This window comes from Megalopta genalis, unplaced genomic scaffold (genome assembly GCF_051020955.1).
Source record: "Megalopta genalis isolate 19385.01 unplaced genomic scaffold, iyMegGena1_principal scaffold0851, whole genome shotgun sequence".
Classification (NCBI taxonomy): domain Eukaryota; kingdom Metazoa; phylum Arthropoda; class Insecta; order Hymenoptera; family Halictidae; genus Megalopta; species Megalopta genalis.
Genome location: NW_027476920.1, coordinates 507 through 18,022, shown reverse-complemented (window position 1 = coordinate 18,022; position 17,516 = coordinate 507). Strand labels below are relative to the sequence as shown.

The window sequence follows — 17,516 nt, the reverse complement described above, 5'->3', positions numbered from 1 at the left end:
CTTTGGCACCACATGTAAAGGAGATGACCAGCTGCTTTCGGACGGCCTCGCAATCCCCAGCTTCACCATTTCGTCGAACTCCTTCTTCGCTGCCCTGAGTCGATCCGGTGCCAACCTCCTTGGTCTGCAACTAACCGGTTGACCTGGCGATGTCCGGATATAATGTACCGTTGTATGCTTTTTTCTGACAGTCGGGATTCCCTCTGGTCTCGTGATTTCGGGAAATTTCTGCAACAGCTCCAAGTATATGGAATCCCCCGAAACCGTTTTCACGCTGGGAATGTCGCTAGCACTTCTACCTACCGGTTGCCCGGGCACTGACAACGAAGTTATATTGTCTATCAACCGGCGATTCCGAATGTCTACCAGTAAACCATAATGGTACAAAAAGTCTACGCCGATAATTGGCTTAGATACACTGGCTACCACAAACCTCCACGTAAACTCGCGACGTAACCCAAAGTCCAACGTCAACGTGGTTGTACCAAACGTTGTAATTTCGGACCCATTTGCCGCGAACAACACATAATCCGATTTCTTCCCGGGGCCACGAATCATGGATCGTGGGTACACGCAAAGGTCGGCTCCTGTATCGACCAGGAATTGCGTTCTAGTCGTCTTGTCGGTCACAAATAGACGGCGCGGCATCGGGCTCAAGTCATCTGCCGTCATCAACGACTGCCCGGTTCGTTTCCCTGCATCGAGTTCCAATTGCACGGTGGAATACATCGATTCGCACTCGCTCCCCAACGCCAATGGTAAAAACATTTACCCTGCCTCTGTTCCGTGCGTCTTTGCGACACGGAGCGTTGACGGGGCTCCCGACGGGCAGGCGATCGGGGGCGATACCGGCGATCGAAACGCGAAGAACGTTCATTCCCAATCAACTCGTGTCGGATCGCCGCAATCTCCTGCTGGAACGACAGGCTGATTTGCGCCATTTTTAAATTTATGAGTGCCTCAAGGTCTTGAGGCGCGTTGCTCGGTGCCGCGGCTGCTGCAGTAGATGCCGACGCCTCCGCTACCTGAGTTCGGGGGCCCATCGTCTCGGCTATCGCATCTGCCAGGTCAGCCACCTTATCCATCTCCGCGTCCTTCTGGGTCGCTAAGATTACCTGCATACTATTAGGCAACCTACCCATCCACAGCGTACGCAAAACACTATCTGACACGTTGTTGCCAGCCAGTCCGCGCAAGTGTCGCAGAAATTGAGACGGCTTCTTGTCTCCAATTTCCTCCGATTCCAGCAAACGTCGCGTTTTTTGTTCTTGCGACGAACTGAGCCTTCGAATGAGTTCCGTTTTTAACCTCTGGTACTGTCCAGTATTTGGCGGGTTCATTATAATGTCGCGGACTTCCGCGGCGTACACAGGATTCAATGCTCCTAACACATACCCGAATTTTGTGGCTTCGGTCGTAATACCCGATGCCTCGAAGCTGCGTTCGACCATTCCAAACCACATTTCTGGGTCCGACGCACAGAATTCGGGCATCCGAACGGCCACTCGCGACACAGATGCTTCCGCGGACGCGCCTCGCGGGTACGACGCACCCTCGTTAGGGGTAGCCATTACTAACTTTACTGTATCTGTTTATCAAAGTACCTTACACACCGTTATTCGTGCGATCACGTCGGGGTCACCAATTGAGGGCTCAGAAAGACTGAACTGAAAAATATCAACTGTCCTCTGGACCGACTCGGGTCTCTTATTTATATTACGTCCCCCAAAAAGGCCACGCCTGTTTTGGGGGACTCGCTGTCTTCTTTTGCCCCCGCTTAGTTTAGCGGGGGAGACAGCCATCGATGAACCCTCGCTGTAGGGGTGCGCTGGCCGTTCGGCCAGGCAGCGGTACGCGGCCGGCGGCTTTCTCCGCGACCAGGCATGCAGTACATCTGGCAGTGATAAAAAATAAAGAAACAAAGGAATTTCCGGTTCTTGCAAACGTCAAGGACGTTTTCTCTCCGTCGACCCCTTGACATCTGCAAGCGGACAGTTTTATGGTTATTACGGTCGCCGGCCGTGTGCCGCTACAAAGCCTTCTACTTCGTAGTGATTTGAAACTAAATCATGTGTATCGCATGGATTTGAAGCTAACTCGTTTGTTTTGCCTGCATTTGAAGCTAAATCATTTATATCACAAGTATTTGAATCTAAACCATTTGATTCGCATGTATTTGAAACTAAGCATTCTACTTCGCATTGATTTGAAGCTAAATCGTTTGTTTCGCATGGATTTGGAGCTAACTCGTTTGTTTCTCCTGCATTTGAAGCTATATCACGAATCGAATGTATCTGATCCTAAATCATTTGTTTCGCGTGGGTTTGAAGCTAAGCATTCTAGATCGCATTGATTTGCTGCTAAATCATGCGTTTCGCATGGATTTGAAGCTAACTCGTTTGTTTCGTCTTCATTTGAAGCTATATCACTTATATCGCAAGTATCTGAAGCTAAATCATTGGTTTCGCGTGGATTTGAAGCTGAACCTTCTACATAGCAATGATTTGAAGCTCAATCATGTGTTTTGCATGGATTTGCTGCTATCTCGTTTGTTTCCCCTGCATTTGAAGCTATATCACTTATATCGCATGTATCTGGTGCAAAATCATTTGTGTCGCATGGATTTGAAGGTTACTTGTTTCGCCTGCATTTGAAGCTATATCACTTGTATCGCATGTATCTGATGCAAAATCATTTGTGTCGCATGGATTTGAAGGTTACTTGGTTCGCCTGCATTTGAAGCTATATCACTTGTATCGCAAGTATTTGAAGAAAAATCATTTTTTCCGCATGGATTTGAAGCCAAACCTTCTACATCGCATTGATTTGCAGTTCAATCATGTCTTTCGCATGGATTTGAAGCTAACTCGTTTGTTTCGTCTGCATTTGAAGCTACGTCACTTATATCGCAAGTATCTGATGCTAAATCATTTGTGTCGCGTGGATTTGAAGCAAAACCTTCTACATCGCATTGATTTGCAGCTAAATCATGTGTTTCGCACGAATTTGAAGCTAATAGATGTGTTTCGCATTAATTTTAAGCTAAATCATGTGTTCTGCGTGGATTTGAAGCTAACTCGTTTGTTGCGCATGCAGTTGAATCTAAATAACGTACATCAAAAGTATCTGAATCTAAAGTATTTGTTTGGCATGGATTTGAACCTAATCCACGCGTATCGCATGAGTTTTAAGTTAAATCATGTGTTCTGCGTGGATTTGAAGCTAACTCGTTTGTTTCGACTGCACTGGAAGCAATATCACTTATATCGCTAGTATCAGAAGCTAAATCATTTGTTTCGCATGGATTTGAAGCTAAACCTGCAACGTCGCATTGATTTGCAGCTAAATCATGTGTTTCGCATGGATCTGAAGCTTACTCGTTTGTTTCCCCTGCATTTGAAGCTATATCATTTATATCGCAAGTATCTGATGCTAAATCATTTGTTTCGCCTGGATTTGTCGCTAAATCTTCTACATCGCATTGATTTGCAGCAAAATCATGTGTTTCGCTTTGATTTGAAGCTAACTCGTTTGTTTCCCTTGCATTTGAAGCTATATCACTTATATCGCAATTATCTGATGCTAAATCATTAGTTTCGCATGGATTTGAAGCAAAACCTTCTACATCGCATTGATTTGAACCTAAATCATGTGTTCCGCACGAATTTGAAGCTAATAGATGTGTTTCGCATCAATTTTAAGCTAAATCATGTGTTACGTATTGAATTGGAGCTAACTGGTTTGTTTCGGCAGCATTTGAAGCTATATAGCCTATATCCCAACTGTTTGAATCTCAATCATTTGTTTCTCCTGCATTTGAAGCTATATCACAAATCGAATGTATGTGACCCTAAATCTTTTATTTCGCGTGGGTTTGAAGCTAAGCATTCTACACCGCATTCATTTGCTGCTACATCATGTGTTTTGCACGGATTTGAAGCTAACTCGTTTGTTTCGCATGCAGTTGAAGCTATATCACATATATCGCAAGTATCTGAAGCTAAGTCATTGGTTTCGCATGGATTTGAAGCAAAACCTTCGACATCGCATTGATTTGCTGTTAAATCATGTGTTTTGCATGGATTTGAAGCTAACTCGTTTGTTTCCCTTGCATTTGAAGCTATATCACTTATATCCCGAGTGTTTGAAGCTAAATCAGTTGTTTCGCATGGACGTGACGCTAAACCTTCTAAATCGCATTGATTTGCAGCAAAATCATGTGTTACGCTTGGATTTGAAGCTAACTCGTTTGTTTCCCTTGCATTTGAAGCTGTATCACTTATATCGCAATTATTTGATGCTAAATCATTAGTTTCGCATAGATTTGAAGCAAAACCTTCTACATCGCATTGATTTGCAGCTAAATCATGTGTTTCGCTTGGATTTGAAGCTAACTCGTTTGTTTCGCAAGCAGCTGAAGCTATATCACATATATCGCAATTATCTGAAGCTGAATCATTGGTTTCGCATGGATTTGAAGCTAAACCTTCGACATCGCATTGATTTGGTGTTAAATCATGTGTTTCGCAAGGATTTGAAGCTAACTCGTTTGATTCGTCTGCACTTGAAGGCATATCACTTATATCCCAAGTGTTTGAAGCTAAATCATTTGTTTCGCATGGATTTGAAGCTAAACCTTCTACATCGCATTGATTTGACGATAAATCATGTGTTTTGCATGGATATGAAGCTAACTCGTTTGTTTCCCCTGCATTTGAAGCTATGTCACTTACATCGCTAGTAACTGATGCTAAATCACTTGATTCGCATGGATTTGAAGCTAAACCTTCTAAATCGCATTGATTTCAAGCTATATCATGTGTTTCGCATGTACTTGAACCTTGCTCGTTTGTTCCGTCTGCATTTGAAACTATATCACTTATATCGCAAGTATCTGAAGCTAAATCTTGTGTTTCGCATGGATTTGCTGCTAACTCGTTTCTTTCCCCTGCATTTGAAGCAATATCACTTATATCGCATGTATCTGATGCGAAATCATTTGCGTCGCATGGATTTGAAGCTAACTTGTTTCGCCTGCATTTGAAGTTATATCACTTGTATCGCAAGTATTAGAAGAAAAATCATTTTTTTCGCACGGATTTGAAGCTAAACCTTCTACATCGCATTGATTTGCAGTTCAATCATGTGTTCCGCATGGATTTGAAGCTAACTCGTTTGTTTCGTCTACACTTGAAGCAATATCACATATGTCGCTAGTATCTGAAGCTAAATCATTTGTTTCGCATGGATTTGAAGCTAAACCTTCATCGTCGCATTGATTTGCAGCTAAATCATGTGTTTCGCATGGATCTGATGCTAACTCGTTTGTTTCGTCTGCATTTGAAGCTATGTCACTTATATCGCAAGTGTCTGAAGCTAAATCATTTGTGTCGCATGCATTTGAAGCTAAACTTGCCACACAGCATTGATTTGACGCATAATCATGTGTTTTGCATGGTATTGAAGCTAACTCGATTGTTTACCCTGCATTTGAAGCTATATCACTTATATCGCAAGTATCTGAAGCTAAATCATTGGTTTCGAATGGATTTGAAGCTAAACATTCTATATCGCATTGATTTGCTTCTAAATCATGTGTTTCGCATGGATTTGCAGGTAACTCGTTCGTTTCACCTGCATTTGATGCTTTATCACTTATATCGCAAGTATCTGAAGCTAAATCATTTGTTTCGCATGGATTAGAAGCTAAACCTTCTACATCGCATTGATTTGCAGCTAAATCATGTGTTTCGCATGGATTTGATGCTAACTCGTTTGTTTCGTCTCCATTTGAAGTTATATCACTTATATCCCAAGCATCTGAATCTAAATCATTTGTGTCGCATGGATTTGTAGCTGAACCTTCTACGTAGCATGGATTTGAAGCTTAATCATGTGTTTTGCATGGATTTGAAGCTATCTCGTTTGTTTCGACTGCATTTGAAACTATATAATTTATATCGCAATGATTTGAAGCCAAATCATTTGTGTCGCATGGATTTGAAACTAAACCTTCTACATCGCATTGATTTGATGCTACATCATGTGTACCGCATGGATTTGTATCTAAACCTTCTTCATCGCATTGATTTGCAGCTAAATCATGTGTTTCGCGTGGATCTGAAGCTAACTCGTTTGTTTCGTCTGTATTTGAAGCTATATCACTTATATCCAAAGTGTTTGAAGCTAAATCATTTTATTCGTATGGATTTGAAGCTAAAACTTCTACATCGCATTGATTTGGAGCTATATCGTGTGTTTCGCTCGAATTTGAAGCCTACACGTTTGTTTCAGGTGCAGCATCATGTATCTCACAAGTATTTGAAGTTAAACTATTCGTTTCACATGGATTTGAATCTAAGCCTTCTACGTCGCATTGATTTGAGGCTACATCATGTGATTCGCTTGGATTTGAAGATAACTCGTTTGTTCCGCATGTAGTTAAAGCTAAATCATATATAAAACAAGTATTTGACGCTAAACTATTCGTGTCGCATGGATTTGAAACAATGCCAACTGCTTCGCATTGATTTGAAGCTGAATCATGCGTTTCGCTTGAATTTGAAGATAACACGTTTGTTTCGCATGCAGTTGACGCTAAATCATGAATATCACAAGTATTTGAAGCTAAACCATTTGATACGCATGAATAATAAGGTGAACCATGTGTAACGAATGAATTTGAGGCTAAATCATGTGTTTCGAATGGATTTGAAGCTAACTCGTTTGTTTCGCATGCAGTTGAAGCTAAATCATGTATAAAACAGGAATTTGAAGCTAAACTATTTGTTTCGCATGGATTTGAAGCTGAACAATGTGTTTCGAATGAAATTGAAGCAAAATCATGTGTTTCGCACGGATTTGAAGCTAACTCGTTTGTTTTGCCTGCAGTTGAATCTGAATCATGTATATCACATGTATTTGAAGCTAAACCATTTGATTCGTTTGGACTTGATGCTAAGCCTTCTACTTCGCATTAATTTGAAGCTAAATCATGTGATTCGCGTGGATTTGATGCTAACTCGTTTATTTCGCCTGCATTTGAAGCTAAATCATGTATATCACGAGTATTTCAAGCTAAACCATTTGTTTCGGATGGATTTGAAGATAAGCCTTCTACTTCGTAGTGATTTGAAACTAAATCATGTGTATCGCATGGATTTGAAGCTAACTCGTTTGTTTTGCCTGCATTTGAAGCTAAATCATTTATATCACAAGTATTTGAATCTAAACCATTTGATTCGCATGTATTTGAAACTAAGCATTCTACTTCGCATTGATTTGAAGCTAAATCGTTTGTTTCGCATGGATTTGGAGCTAACTCGTTTGTTTCTCCTGCATTTGAAGCTATATCACGAATCGAATGTATCTGATCCTAAATCATTTGTTTCGCGTGGGTTTGAAGCTAAGCATTCCAGATCGCATTGATTTGCTGCTAAATCATGCGTTTCGCATGGATTTGAAGCTAACTCGTTTGTTTCGTCTTCATTTGAAGCTATATCACTTATATCGCAAGTATCTGAAGCTAAATCATTGGTTTCGCGTGGATTTGAAGCTGAACCTTCTACATAGCAATGATTTGAAGCTCAATCATGTGTTTTGCATGGATTTGCTGCTATCTCGTTTGTTTCCCCTGCATTTGAAGCTATATCACTTATATCGCATGTATCTGGTGCAAAATCATTTGTGTCGCATGGATTTGAAGGTTACTTGTTTCGCCCGCATTTGAAGCTATATCACTTGTATCGCATGTATCTGATGCAAAATCATTCGTGTCGCATGGATTTGAAGGTTACTTGGTTCGCCTGCATTTGAAGCTATATCACATGTATCGCAAGTATTTGAAGAAAAATCATTTTTTCCGCATGGATTGGAAGCCAAACCTTCTACATCGCATTGATTTGCAATTCAATCATGTCTTTCGCATGGATTTGAAGCTAACTCGTTTGTTTCGTCTGCATTTGAAGCTACGTCACTTATATCGCAAGTATCTGATGCTAAATCATTTGTGTCGCGTGGATTTGAAGCAAAACCTTCTACATCGCATTGATTTGCAGCTAAATCATGTGTTTCGCACGAATTTGAAGCTAATAGATGTGTTTCGCATTAATTTTAAGCTAAATCATGTGTTACGTATGGAATTGAAGTTAACTGGTCTGTTTCTCCTGCATTTGATGCTATATCACAAATCGAATGTACGTGACCCTAAATAATTTGCATCGCGTGGGTTTGAATCTAAGCATTCTACATCGCATTGATATGCTGCTAAATCATGTGTTTCGCATGGATTTGAAGCTAACTCGTTTGTTTCGTCTGCATTTGAAGCTATATCTCTTATATCCCAAGTGTTTGCAGCTCAATCATTTGTTTCGCATGGATTTGAAGCTAAACCTTCTAAATCGCATGAATTTTAAGCTCAATCATGTTTTCCGCATGGATTTGAAGCTAACTCGATTGCTTCGCCTGTACTTGAAGCAATATCACATATATCGCTAGTATCTGAAGCTAAATCATTTGTTTCGCATGGATTTGAAGCAAAACCTTCTGAATCGCATTGATTTGCAGCTATACCATGTGTTTCGCATGGATTTGAAGCTAACTCGTTTGTTTCCCCTGCATTTAAAGCTATATCACAAATCGAAAGTATGTGACTCTAAATCATTTGTTTCGCGTGGGTTTGAAGCTAAGCATTCTACATCGCATTCATTTGCTGCTAAATCATGTGTTTTGCACGGATTTGAAGCTAACTCGTTTGTTTCGCATGCAGTTGAAGCTATATCACATATATCGCAAGTATCTGAAGCTAAATCATTGGTTTCGCATGGATATGATGCTAAACCTTCTACATCGCATTGATTTGAAGCTAAATCATGTGTTTCGCATGGAGTTGTAGCTAAACCTTCTACATCGCCTTGATTTGCTTCTAAATCATTTGTTTCGCACGGATTTGAAGCTAACTCGTTTGTTGCGCATGCAGATGGATCCAAATAACTTATATCCTAAGCATTTGTAGCTAAACCATCTGTTTCGTATGGATTTCAAGCTAATCCTTCTACTTCGAATTGATTTGTAGCTAAATCATGTGTATCGCATGGATTTTGAAGCTAATTCTTTTGTGTTCCCTACATTTGAAGCTATATCACTTATATCGCAAGTATCTGAACCTAAATCATTTGTTTCGCATGGACGTGACGCTAAACCTTCTAAATCGCATTGATTTGCAGCAAAATCATGTGTTACGCTTGGATTTGAAGCTAACTCGTTTGTTTCCCTTGCATTTGAAGCTGTATCACTTATATCGCAATTATCTGATGCTAAATCATTAGTTTCGCATAGATTTGAAGCAAAACCTTCTACATCGCATTGATTTGCAGCTAAATCATGTGTTTCGCTTGGATTTGAAGCTAACTCGTTTGTTTCGCAAGCAGATGAAGCTATATCACATATATCGCAATTATCTGAAGCTGAATCATTGGTTTCGCATGGATTTGAAGCTAAACCTTCGACATCGCATTGATTTGGTGTTAAATCATGTGTTTCGCAAGGATTTGAAGCTAACTCGTTTGATTCGTCTGCACTTGAAGGCATATCACTTATATCCCAAGTGTTTGAAGCTAAATCATTTGTTTCGCATGGATTTGAAGCTAAACCTTCTACATCGCATTGATTTGACGATAAATCATGTGTTTCGCTTGGATATGAAGCTAACTCGTTTGTTTCGTCTGCATTTGAAACTATATAATTTATATCGCAAGCATCTGAAGCTAAATCGTTTGTGTCGCATTGATTTTGAGCTATCTCGTTTGTTTCGTCTGCATTTGAAGCTATATCACTTATATCGCAAGTATCTGAAGCTAAATCATTGGTTTCGCATGGATATGATGCTAAACCTTCTACATCGCATTGATTTGAAGCTAAATCATGTGTTTCGCATGGAGTTGTAGCTAAACCTTCTACATCGCCTTGATTTGCTTCTAAATCATTTGTTTCGCACGGATTTGAAGCTAACTCGTTTGTTGCGCATGCAGATGGATCCAAATAACTTATATCCTAAGCATTTGTAGCTAAACCATCTGTTTCGTATGGATTTCAAGCTAATCCTTCTACTTCGAATTGATTTGTAGCTAAATCATGTGTATCGCATGGATTTTGAAGCTAATTCTTTTGTGTTCCCTACATTTGAAGCTATATCACTTATATCGCAAGTATCTGAACCTAAATCATTTGTTTCGCATGGACGTGACGCTAAACCTTCTAAATCGCATTGATTTGCAGCAAAATCATGTGTTACGCTTGGATTTGAAGCTAACTCGTTTGTTTCCCTTGCATTTGAAGCTGTATCACTTATATCGCAATTATCTGATGCTAAATCATTAGTTTCGCATAGATTTGAAGCAAAACCTTCTACATCGCATTGATTTGCAGCTAAATCATGTGTTTCGCTTGGATTTGAAGCTAACTCGTTTGTTTCGCAAGCAGATGAAGCTATATCACATATATCGCAATTATCTGAAGCTGAATCATTGGTTTCGCATGGATTTGAAGCTAAACCTTCGACATCGCATTGATTTGCAGTTCAATCATGTGTTCCGCATGGATTTGAAGCTAACTCGTTTGTTTCGTCTACACTTGAAGCAATATCACATATGTCGCTAGTATCTGAAGCTAAATCATTTGTTTCGCATGGATTTGAAGCTAAACCTTCATCGTCGCATTGATTTGCAGCTAAATCATGTGTTTCGCATGGATCTGATGCTAACTCGTTTGTTTCGTCTGCATTTGAAGCTATGTCACTTATATCGCAAGTGTCTGAAGCTAAATCATTTGTGTCGCATGCATTTGAAGCTAAACTTGCCACACAGCATTGATTTGACGCATAATCATGTGTTTTGCATGGTATTGAAGCTAACTCGATTGTTTACCCTGCATTTGAAGCTATATCACTTATATCGCAAGTATCTGAAGCTAAATCATTGGTTTCGAATGGATTTGAAGCTAAACATTCTATATCGCATTGATTTGCTTCTAAATCATGTGTTTCGCATGGATTTGCAGGTAACTCGTTCGTTTCACCTGCATTTGATGCTTTATCACTTATATCGCAAGTATCTGAAGCTAAATCATTTGTTTCGCATGGATTAGAAGCTAAACCTTCTACATCGCATTGATTTGCAGCTAAATCATGTGTTTCGCATGGATTTGATGCTAACTCGTTTGTTTCGTCTCCATTTGAAGTTATATCACTTATATCCCAAGCATCTGAATCTAAATCATTTGTGTCGCATGGATTTGTAGCTGAACCTTCTACGTAGCATGGATTTGAAGCTTAATCATGTGTTTTGCATGGATTTGAAGCTATCTCGTTTGTTTCGACTGCATTTGAAACTATATAATTTATATCGCAATGATTTGAAGCCAAATCATTTGTGTCGCATGGATTTGAAACTAAACCTTCTACATCGCATTGATTTGATGCTACATCATGTGTACCGCATGGATTTGTATCTAAACCTTCTTCATCGCATTGATTTGCAGCTAAATCATGTGTTTCGCGTGGATCTGAAGCTAACTCGTTTGTTTCGTCTGTATTTGAAGCTATATCACTTATATCCAAAGTGTTTGAAGCTAAATCATTTTATTCGTATGGATTTGAAGCTAAAACTTCTACATCGTATTGATTTGGAGCTATATCGTGTGTTTCGCTCGAATTTGAAGCCTACACGTTTGTTTCAGGTGCAGCATCATGTATCTCACAAGTATTTGAAGTTAAACTATTCGTTTCACATGGATTTGAATCTAAGCCTTCTACGTCGCATTGATTTGAGGCTACATCATGTGATTCGCTTGGATTTGAAGATAACTCGTTTGTTCCGCATGTAGTTAAAGCTAAATCATATATAAAACAAGTATTTGACGCTAAACTATTCGTGTCGCATGGATTTGAAACAATGCCAACTGCTTCGCATTGATTTGAAGCTGAATCATGCGTTTCGCTTGAATTTGAAGATAACACGTTTGTTTCGCATGCAGTTGACGCTAAATCATGAATATCACAAGTATTTGAAGCTAAACCATTTGATACGCATGAATAATAAGGTGAACCATGTGTAACGAATGAATTTGAGGCTAAATCATGTGTTTCGAATGGATTTGAAGCTAACTCGTTTGTTTCGCATGCAGTTGAAGCTAAATCATGTATAAAACAGGAATTTGAAGCTAAACTATTTGTTTCGCATGGATTTGAAGCTGAACAATGTGTTTCGAATGAAATTGAAGCAAAATCATGTGTTTCGCACGGATTTGAAGCTAACTCGTTTGTTTTGCCTGCAGTTGAATCTGAATCATGTATATCACATGTATTTGAAGCTAAACCATTTGATTCGTTTGGACTTGATGCTAAGCCTTCTACTTCGCATTAATTTGAAGCTAAATCATGTGATTCGCGTGGATTTGATGCTAACTCGTTTATTTCGCCTGCATTTGAAGCTAAATCATGTATATCACGAGTATTTCAAGCTAAACCATTTGTTTCGGATGGATTTGAAGATAAGCTGAGGGCTCAGAAAGACTGAACTGAAAAATATCAACTGTCCTCTGGACCGACTCGGGTCTCTTATTTATATTACGTCCCCCAAAAAGGCCACGCCTGTTTTGGGGGACTCGCTGTCTTCTTTTGCCCCCGCTTAGTTTAGCGGGGGAGACAGCCATCGATGAACCCTCGCTGTAGGGGTGCGCTGGCCGTTCGGCCAGGCAGCGGTACGCGGCCGGCGGCTTTCTCCGCGACCAGGCATGCAGTACATCTGGCAGTGATAAAAAATAAAGAAACAAAGGAATTTCCGGTTCTTGCAAACGTCAAGGACGTTTTCTCTCCGTCGACCCCTTGACATCTGCAAGCGGACAGTTTTATGGTTATTACGGTCGCCGGCCGTGTGCCGCTACATCACCCCCTTGCCAGTGATTGACCAATCGCGATACAATTCTTATTTCTACAACAAAAACAAAAACAAAAACTTGCCCTGCGACATGCCATACGACGGTATATGCGATACTCGCTACATCCCACTCTCTCACTCATTCATAATAGTATCTTATTTTTGCAATCTGCAATCTATCCGGAAACCTCACTCGTCTTCCTGAACGTGTAGTTCGCACCTCTTGTTCCGGAGCAGACACTGTCGGTTCTGACCGCGGTACCTGCATTGTTTGAGTCGCTTCATTATCAACGGCATCATTAACAACGTACGCCGGCTTTAATCTATCAATACTAACATTAACAGGTTTAGCCTTAATATTTATCACAAAGTTTTTTGGGCCCCGGGATATGACCTCGAATGGTCCATCGTACGGTGGCTCCAATAAAGTTCGTACTTTATCATTCCGGATAAACACTTTTTCACACACTGTTAAGTCTTTATATACAAAAATCCGCTGCGCATTGTGGTGACTACCTGCGGCTGGGGTGATCCCCCGGAAATGCTGACGTAGTTCCTCGGCAAAATTGGAAACGTCATACTCGCCTTCTATTTGACGCGGTGCTAGGAACTCACCAGGTAGACGCAACGTCTCCCCATACACAAGTTCTGCTGCCGTTGATTTGGTGTCCTCCTTCCAGGCTGCGCGTAAACCCAGCAATATGGTAGGAAGGACCCTCGTCCATTGAACGTCTTGGTGGCAACGAATGGCAGCCTTCAACTGTCGATGGAAACGCTCCACCATGCCGTTCGCCGCTGGGTGGTATGCTGTTGTCCTTAAATGTGTTGTCCCTGTTAACTCGTTCAAATGCTTGAACAAGGACGATTCAAATTGTCTTCCTTGGTCGGTTGTTACTCTAAGAGGGGTCCCAAATCGAGCAATCCATCCCTCGTAGAACGCTCGTGCCACCGTTTGTGCTTCCTGATTTATCATCGGGAACGCCTCCGGCCACCGGGTATACCGGTCCACGCAGGTCAAACAATACCTATGACCTTCCGACATGGGCAACACTACAATGTCAATATGCACATGTTCGAACCTTTCCGACGGCGCAAACTTTCCGAGCGGCGAATGTACATGCCTGGACACTTTTGAACGCTGGCAAGCGACGCACGCTCGCGCCCAACGCTTACTGTCCGTTTTTATTGACGGCCATACATATCGTTCCGTCATTAATTTCGCCGTCGCCTTAATTCCGGGATGTGCAAGTCTGTGCACCGTATCGAACGCCGCGCGGCGGAATGTTCCCGTGACAAATGGCCTCGCAATGCTCGTCGACACATCACACCATACAAAACTGTTTGACCCAGGAATTCGCATTTTTCTTAGTACTAGAGCACTCGCACACTCGCCTCGCACGTAGGCCGAGAGTTCGCTATCGGTGTCTTGTGCCTTCGCCAATTCTTCGTAATCGAGAAGTTCTTCCACTTCCTCGATCCTGGATAACGCGTCGGCAATAATATTGTCTTTTCCGGCAACGTGACGGATGTCGGTAGAAAATTGACTTATAAAATCTAGGTACCGAAATTGCCTCGGCGAGCATTTTTCCGGTTTTTGGCGAAACGCAAACGTTATCGGTTTGTGATCGGTGAATATAACAAACGCACGTCCTTCCACCATATACCGAAATTGCTTAATTGCTAAATATATAGCTAATAGCTCGCGATCGTAGGCCCCGTAATTCGTCTCCGCCGCGCTGAGTTTTTTTGAAAAAAAACCTATCGGTTCCCAACCGTTCCCGGTGTCCTGCTGTAAAACCGCGCCAACCGCGAAGTCTGAGGCATCGCAGGTAAGCGCAAGGGGGGCGCCAATCTGCGGGTGCGCCAGCAAGGTGGCCTGTGCCAAGGCTCTTTTTGACTCCTCAAACGCTACTACCGCCTCTGCATTCCAATGAATCGGTGTGCGACCCTTCGCGTTACCTGACAGCAAGTTATTCATTGCTGCCTGCACCTGTGCAGCCCTAGGTATGAATCGTCTGTAAAAGTTCATCATACCTAAAAACTGCCTCAGCTGTTTGGCTGTAACCGGTTGGGGGTATTCTACGATCGCGCGCACCTTACATTCTAGAGGTTTTGTGCCCTTATGTGATACCGAATAACCTAAAAATTCTACCTCGGGTTTTCCGAACGTGCACTTGCCCGGGTTAACTACTATACCGTACGACTTCAGCCTATTAAATAAAATGTTCAAATGTTCGAGGTGTTGCGCTTCGGATTCCGACGCTACGATGATATCGTCTATATACGCGTACACGAAATCTAGTCCTCGAAGCACCTCATCGATAAATCTTTGAAAAGTCTGTGCCGCGTTGCGTAACCCGAACGGCATCCCCGGAAATTCGAACAGCCCGAATGGCGTCGTAACCGCCGTCTTAAACACATCTTCGGGCGCAACCGGAATCTGATTGTACGCACGCACTAAGTCTATTGTTGAAAATACCTTTTTTCCGAATAAGTTTTGCGCAAAGTCTTCAATATGCTTTACCGGGTACCTATCCGGAACTGTGCGGTCGTTGAGTGCCCGGTAATCTCCGCACGGTCTCCACTCGCCTGATTCCTTCTTTGGCACCACATGTAAAGGAGATGACCAGCTGCTTTCGGACGGCCTCGCAATCCCCAGCTTCACCATTTCGTCGAACTCCTTCTTCGCTGCCCTGAGTCGATCCGGTGCCAACCTCCTTGGTCTGCAACTAACCGGTTGACCTGGCGATGTCCGGATATAATGTACCGTTGTATGCTTTTTTCTGACAGTCGGGATTCCCTCTGGTCTCGTGATTTCGGGAAATTTCTGCAACAGCTCCAAGTATATGGAATCCCCCGAAACCGTTTTCACGCTGGGAATGTCGCTAGCACTTCTACCTACCGGTTGCCCGGGCACTGACAACGAAGTTATATTGTCTATCAACCGGCGATTCCGAATGTCTACCAGTAAACCATAATGGTACAAAAAGTCTACGCCGATAATTGGCTTAGATACACTGGCTACCACAAACCTCCACGTAAACTCGCGACGTAACCCAAAGTCCAACGTCAACGTGGTTGTACCAAACGTTGTAATTTCGGACCCATTTGCCGCGAACAACACATAATCCGATTTCTTCCCGGGGCCACGAATCATGGATCGTGGGTACACGCAAAGGTCGGCTCCTGTATCGACCAGGAATTGCGTTCTAGTCGTCTTGTCGGTCACAAATAGACGGCGCGGCATCGGGCTCAAGTCATCTGCCGTCATCAACGACTGCCCGGTTCGTTTCCCTGCATCGAGTTCCAATTGCACGGTGGAATACATCGATTCGCACTCGCTCCCCAACGCCAATGGTAAAAACATTTACCCTGCCTCTGTTCCGTGCGTCTTTGCGACACGGAGCGTTGACGGGGCTCCCGACGGGCAGGCGATCGGGGGCGATACCGGCGATCGAAACGCGAAGAACGTTCATTCCCAATCAACTCGTGTCGGATCGCCGCAATCTCCTGCTGGAACGACAGGCTGATTTGCGCCATTTTTAAATTTATGAGTGCCTCAAGGTCTTGAGGCGCGTTGCTCGGTGCCGCGGCTGCTGCAGTAGATGCCGACGCCTCCGCTACCTGAGTTCGGGGGCCCATCGTCTCGGCTATCGCATCTGCCAGGTCAGCCACCTTATCCATCTCCGCGTCCTTCTGGGTCGCTAAGATTACCTGCATACTATTAGGCAACCTACCCATCCACAGCGTACGCAAAACACTATCTGACACGTTGTTGCCAGCCAGTCCGCGCAAGTGTCGCAGAAATTGAGACGGCTTCTTGTCTCCAATTTCCTCCGATTCCAGCAAACGTCGCGTTTTTTGTTCTTGCGACGAACTGAGCCTTCGAATGAGTTCCGTTTTTAACCTCTGGTACTGTCCAGTATTTGGCGGGTTCATTATAATGTCGCGGACTTCCGCGGCGTACACAGGATTCAATGCTCCTAACACATACCCGAATTTTGTGGCTTCGGTCGTAATACCCGATGCCTCGAAGCTGCGTTCGACCATTCCAAACCACATTTCTGGGTCCGACGCACAGAATTCGGGCATCCGAACGGCCACTCGCGACACAGATGCTTCCGCGGACGCGCCTCGCGGGTACGACGCACCCTCGTTAGGGGTAGCCATTACTAACTTTACTGTATCTGTTTATCAAAGTACCTTACACACCGTTATTCGTGCGATCACGTCGGGGTCACCAATTGAGGGCTCAGAAAGACTGAACTGAAAAATATCAACTGTCCTCTGGACCGACTCGGGTCTCTTATTTATATTACGTCCCCCAAAAAGGCCACGCCTGTTTTGGGGGACTCGCTGTCTTCTTTTGCCCCCGCTTAGTTTAGCGGGGAGACAGCCATCGATGAACCCTCGCTGTAGGGGTGCGCTGGCCGTTCGGCCAGGCAGCGGTACGCGGCCGGCGGCTTTCTCCGCGACCAGGCATGCAGTACATCTGGCAGTGATAAAAAATAAAGAAACAAAGGAATTTCCGGTTCTTGCAAACGTCAAGGACGTTTTCTCTCCGTCGACCCCTTGACATCTGCA

General features: G+C 42.8%; 2 protein-coding genes across 2 annotated transcripts; both read right to left on the bottom strand.

Moving 5' to 3' along the window:
- Window positions 1-873: 873 nt before the first annotated feature.
- LOC143263600 (uncharacterized) lies at window positions 874-1,463 on the bottom strand. Its single transcript, XM_076528450.1, has 2 exons — window positions 1,026-1,463; window positions 874-927 (listed from the first exon to the last, which is right to left on the bottom strand). The coding sequence occupies exons 1-2, from the start codon at window positions 1,461-1,463 to the stop codon at window positions 874-876; spliced, it is 492 nt and encodes a 163-aa protein (XP_076384565.1).
- A 14,941-nt stretch (window positions 1,464-16,404) lies between these two features.
- On the bottom strand, window positions 16,405-16,994 carry LOC143263599 (uncharacterized). The gene is made up of 2 exons (XM_076528449.1): window positions 16,557-16,994; window positions 16,405-16,458 (listed from the first exon to the last, which is right to left on the bottom strand). Exons 1-2 carry the CDS (start codon window positions 16,992-16,994, stop codon window positions 16,405-16,407), a joined length of 492 nt encoding a protein of 163 aa, XP_076384564.1.
- Between the last annotated feature and the right edge of the window lie 522 nt (window positions 16,995-17,516).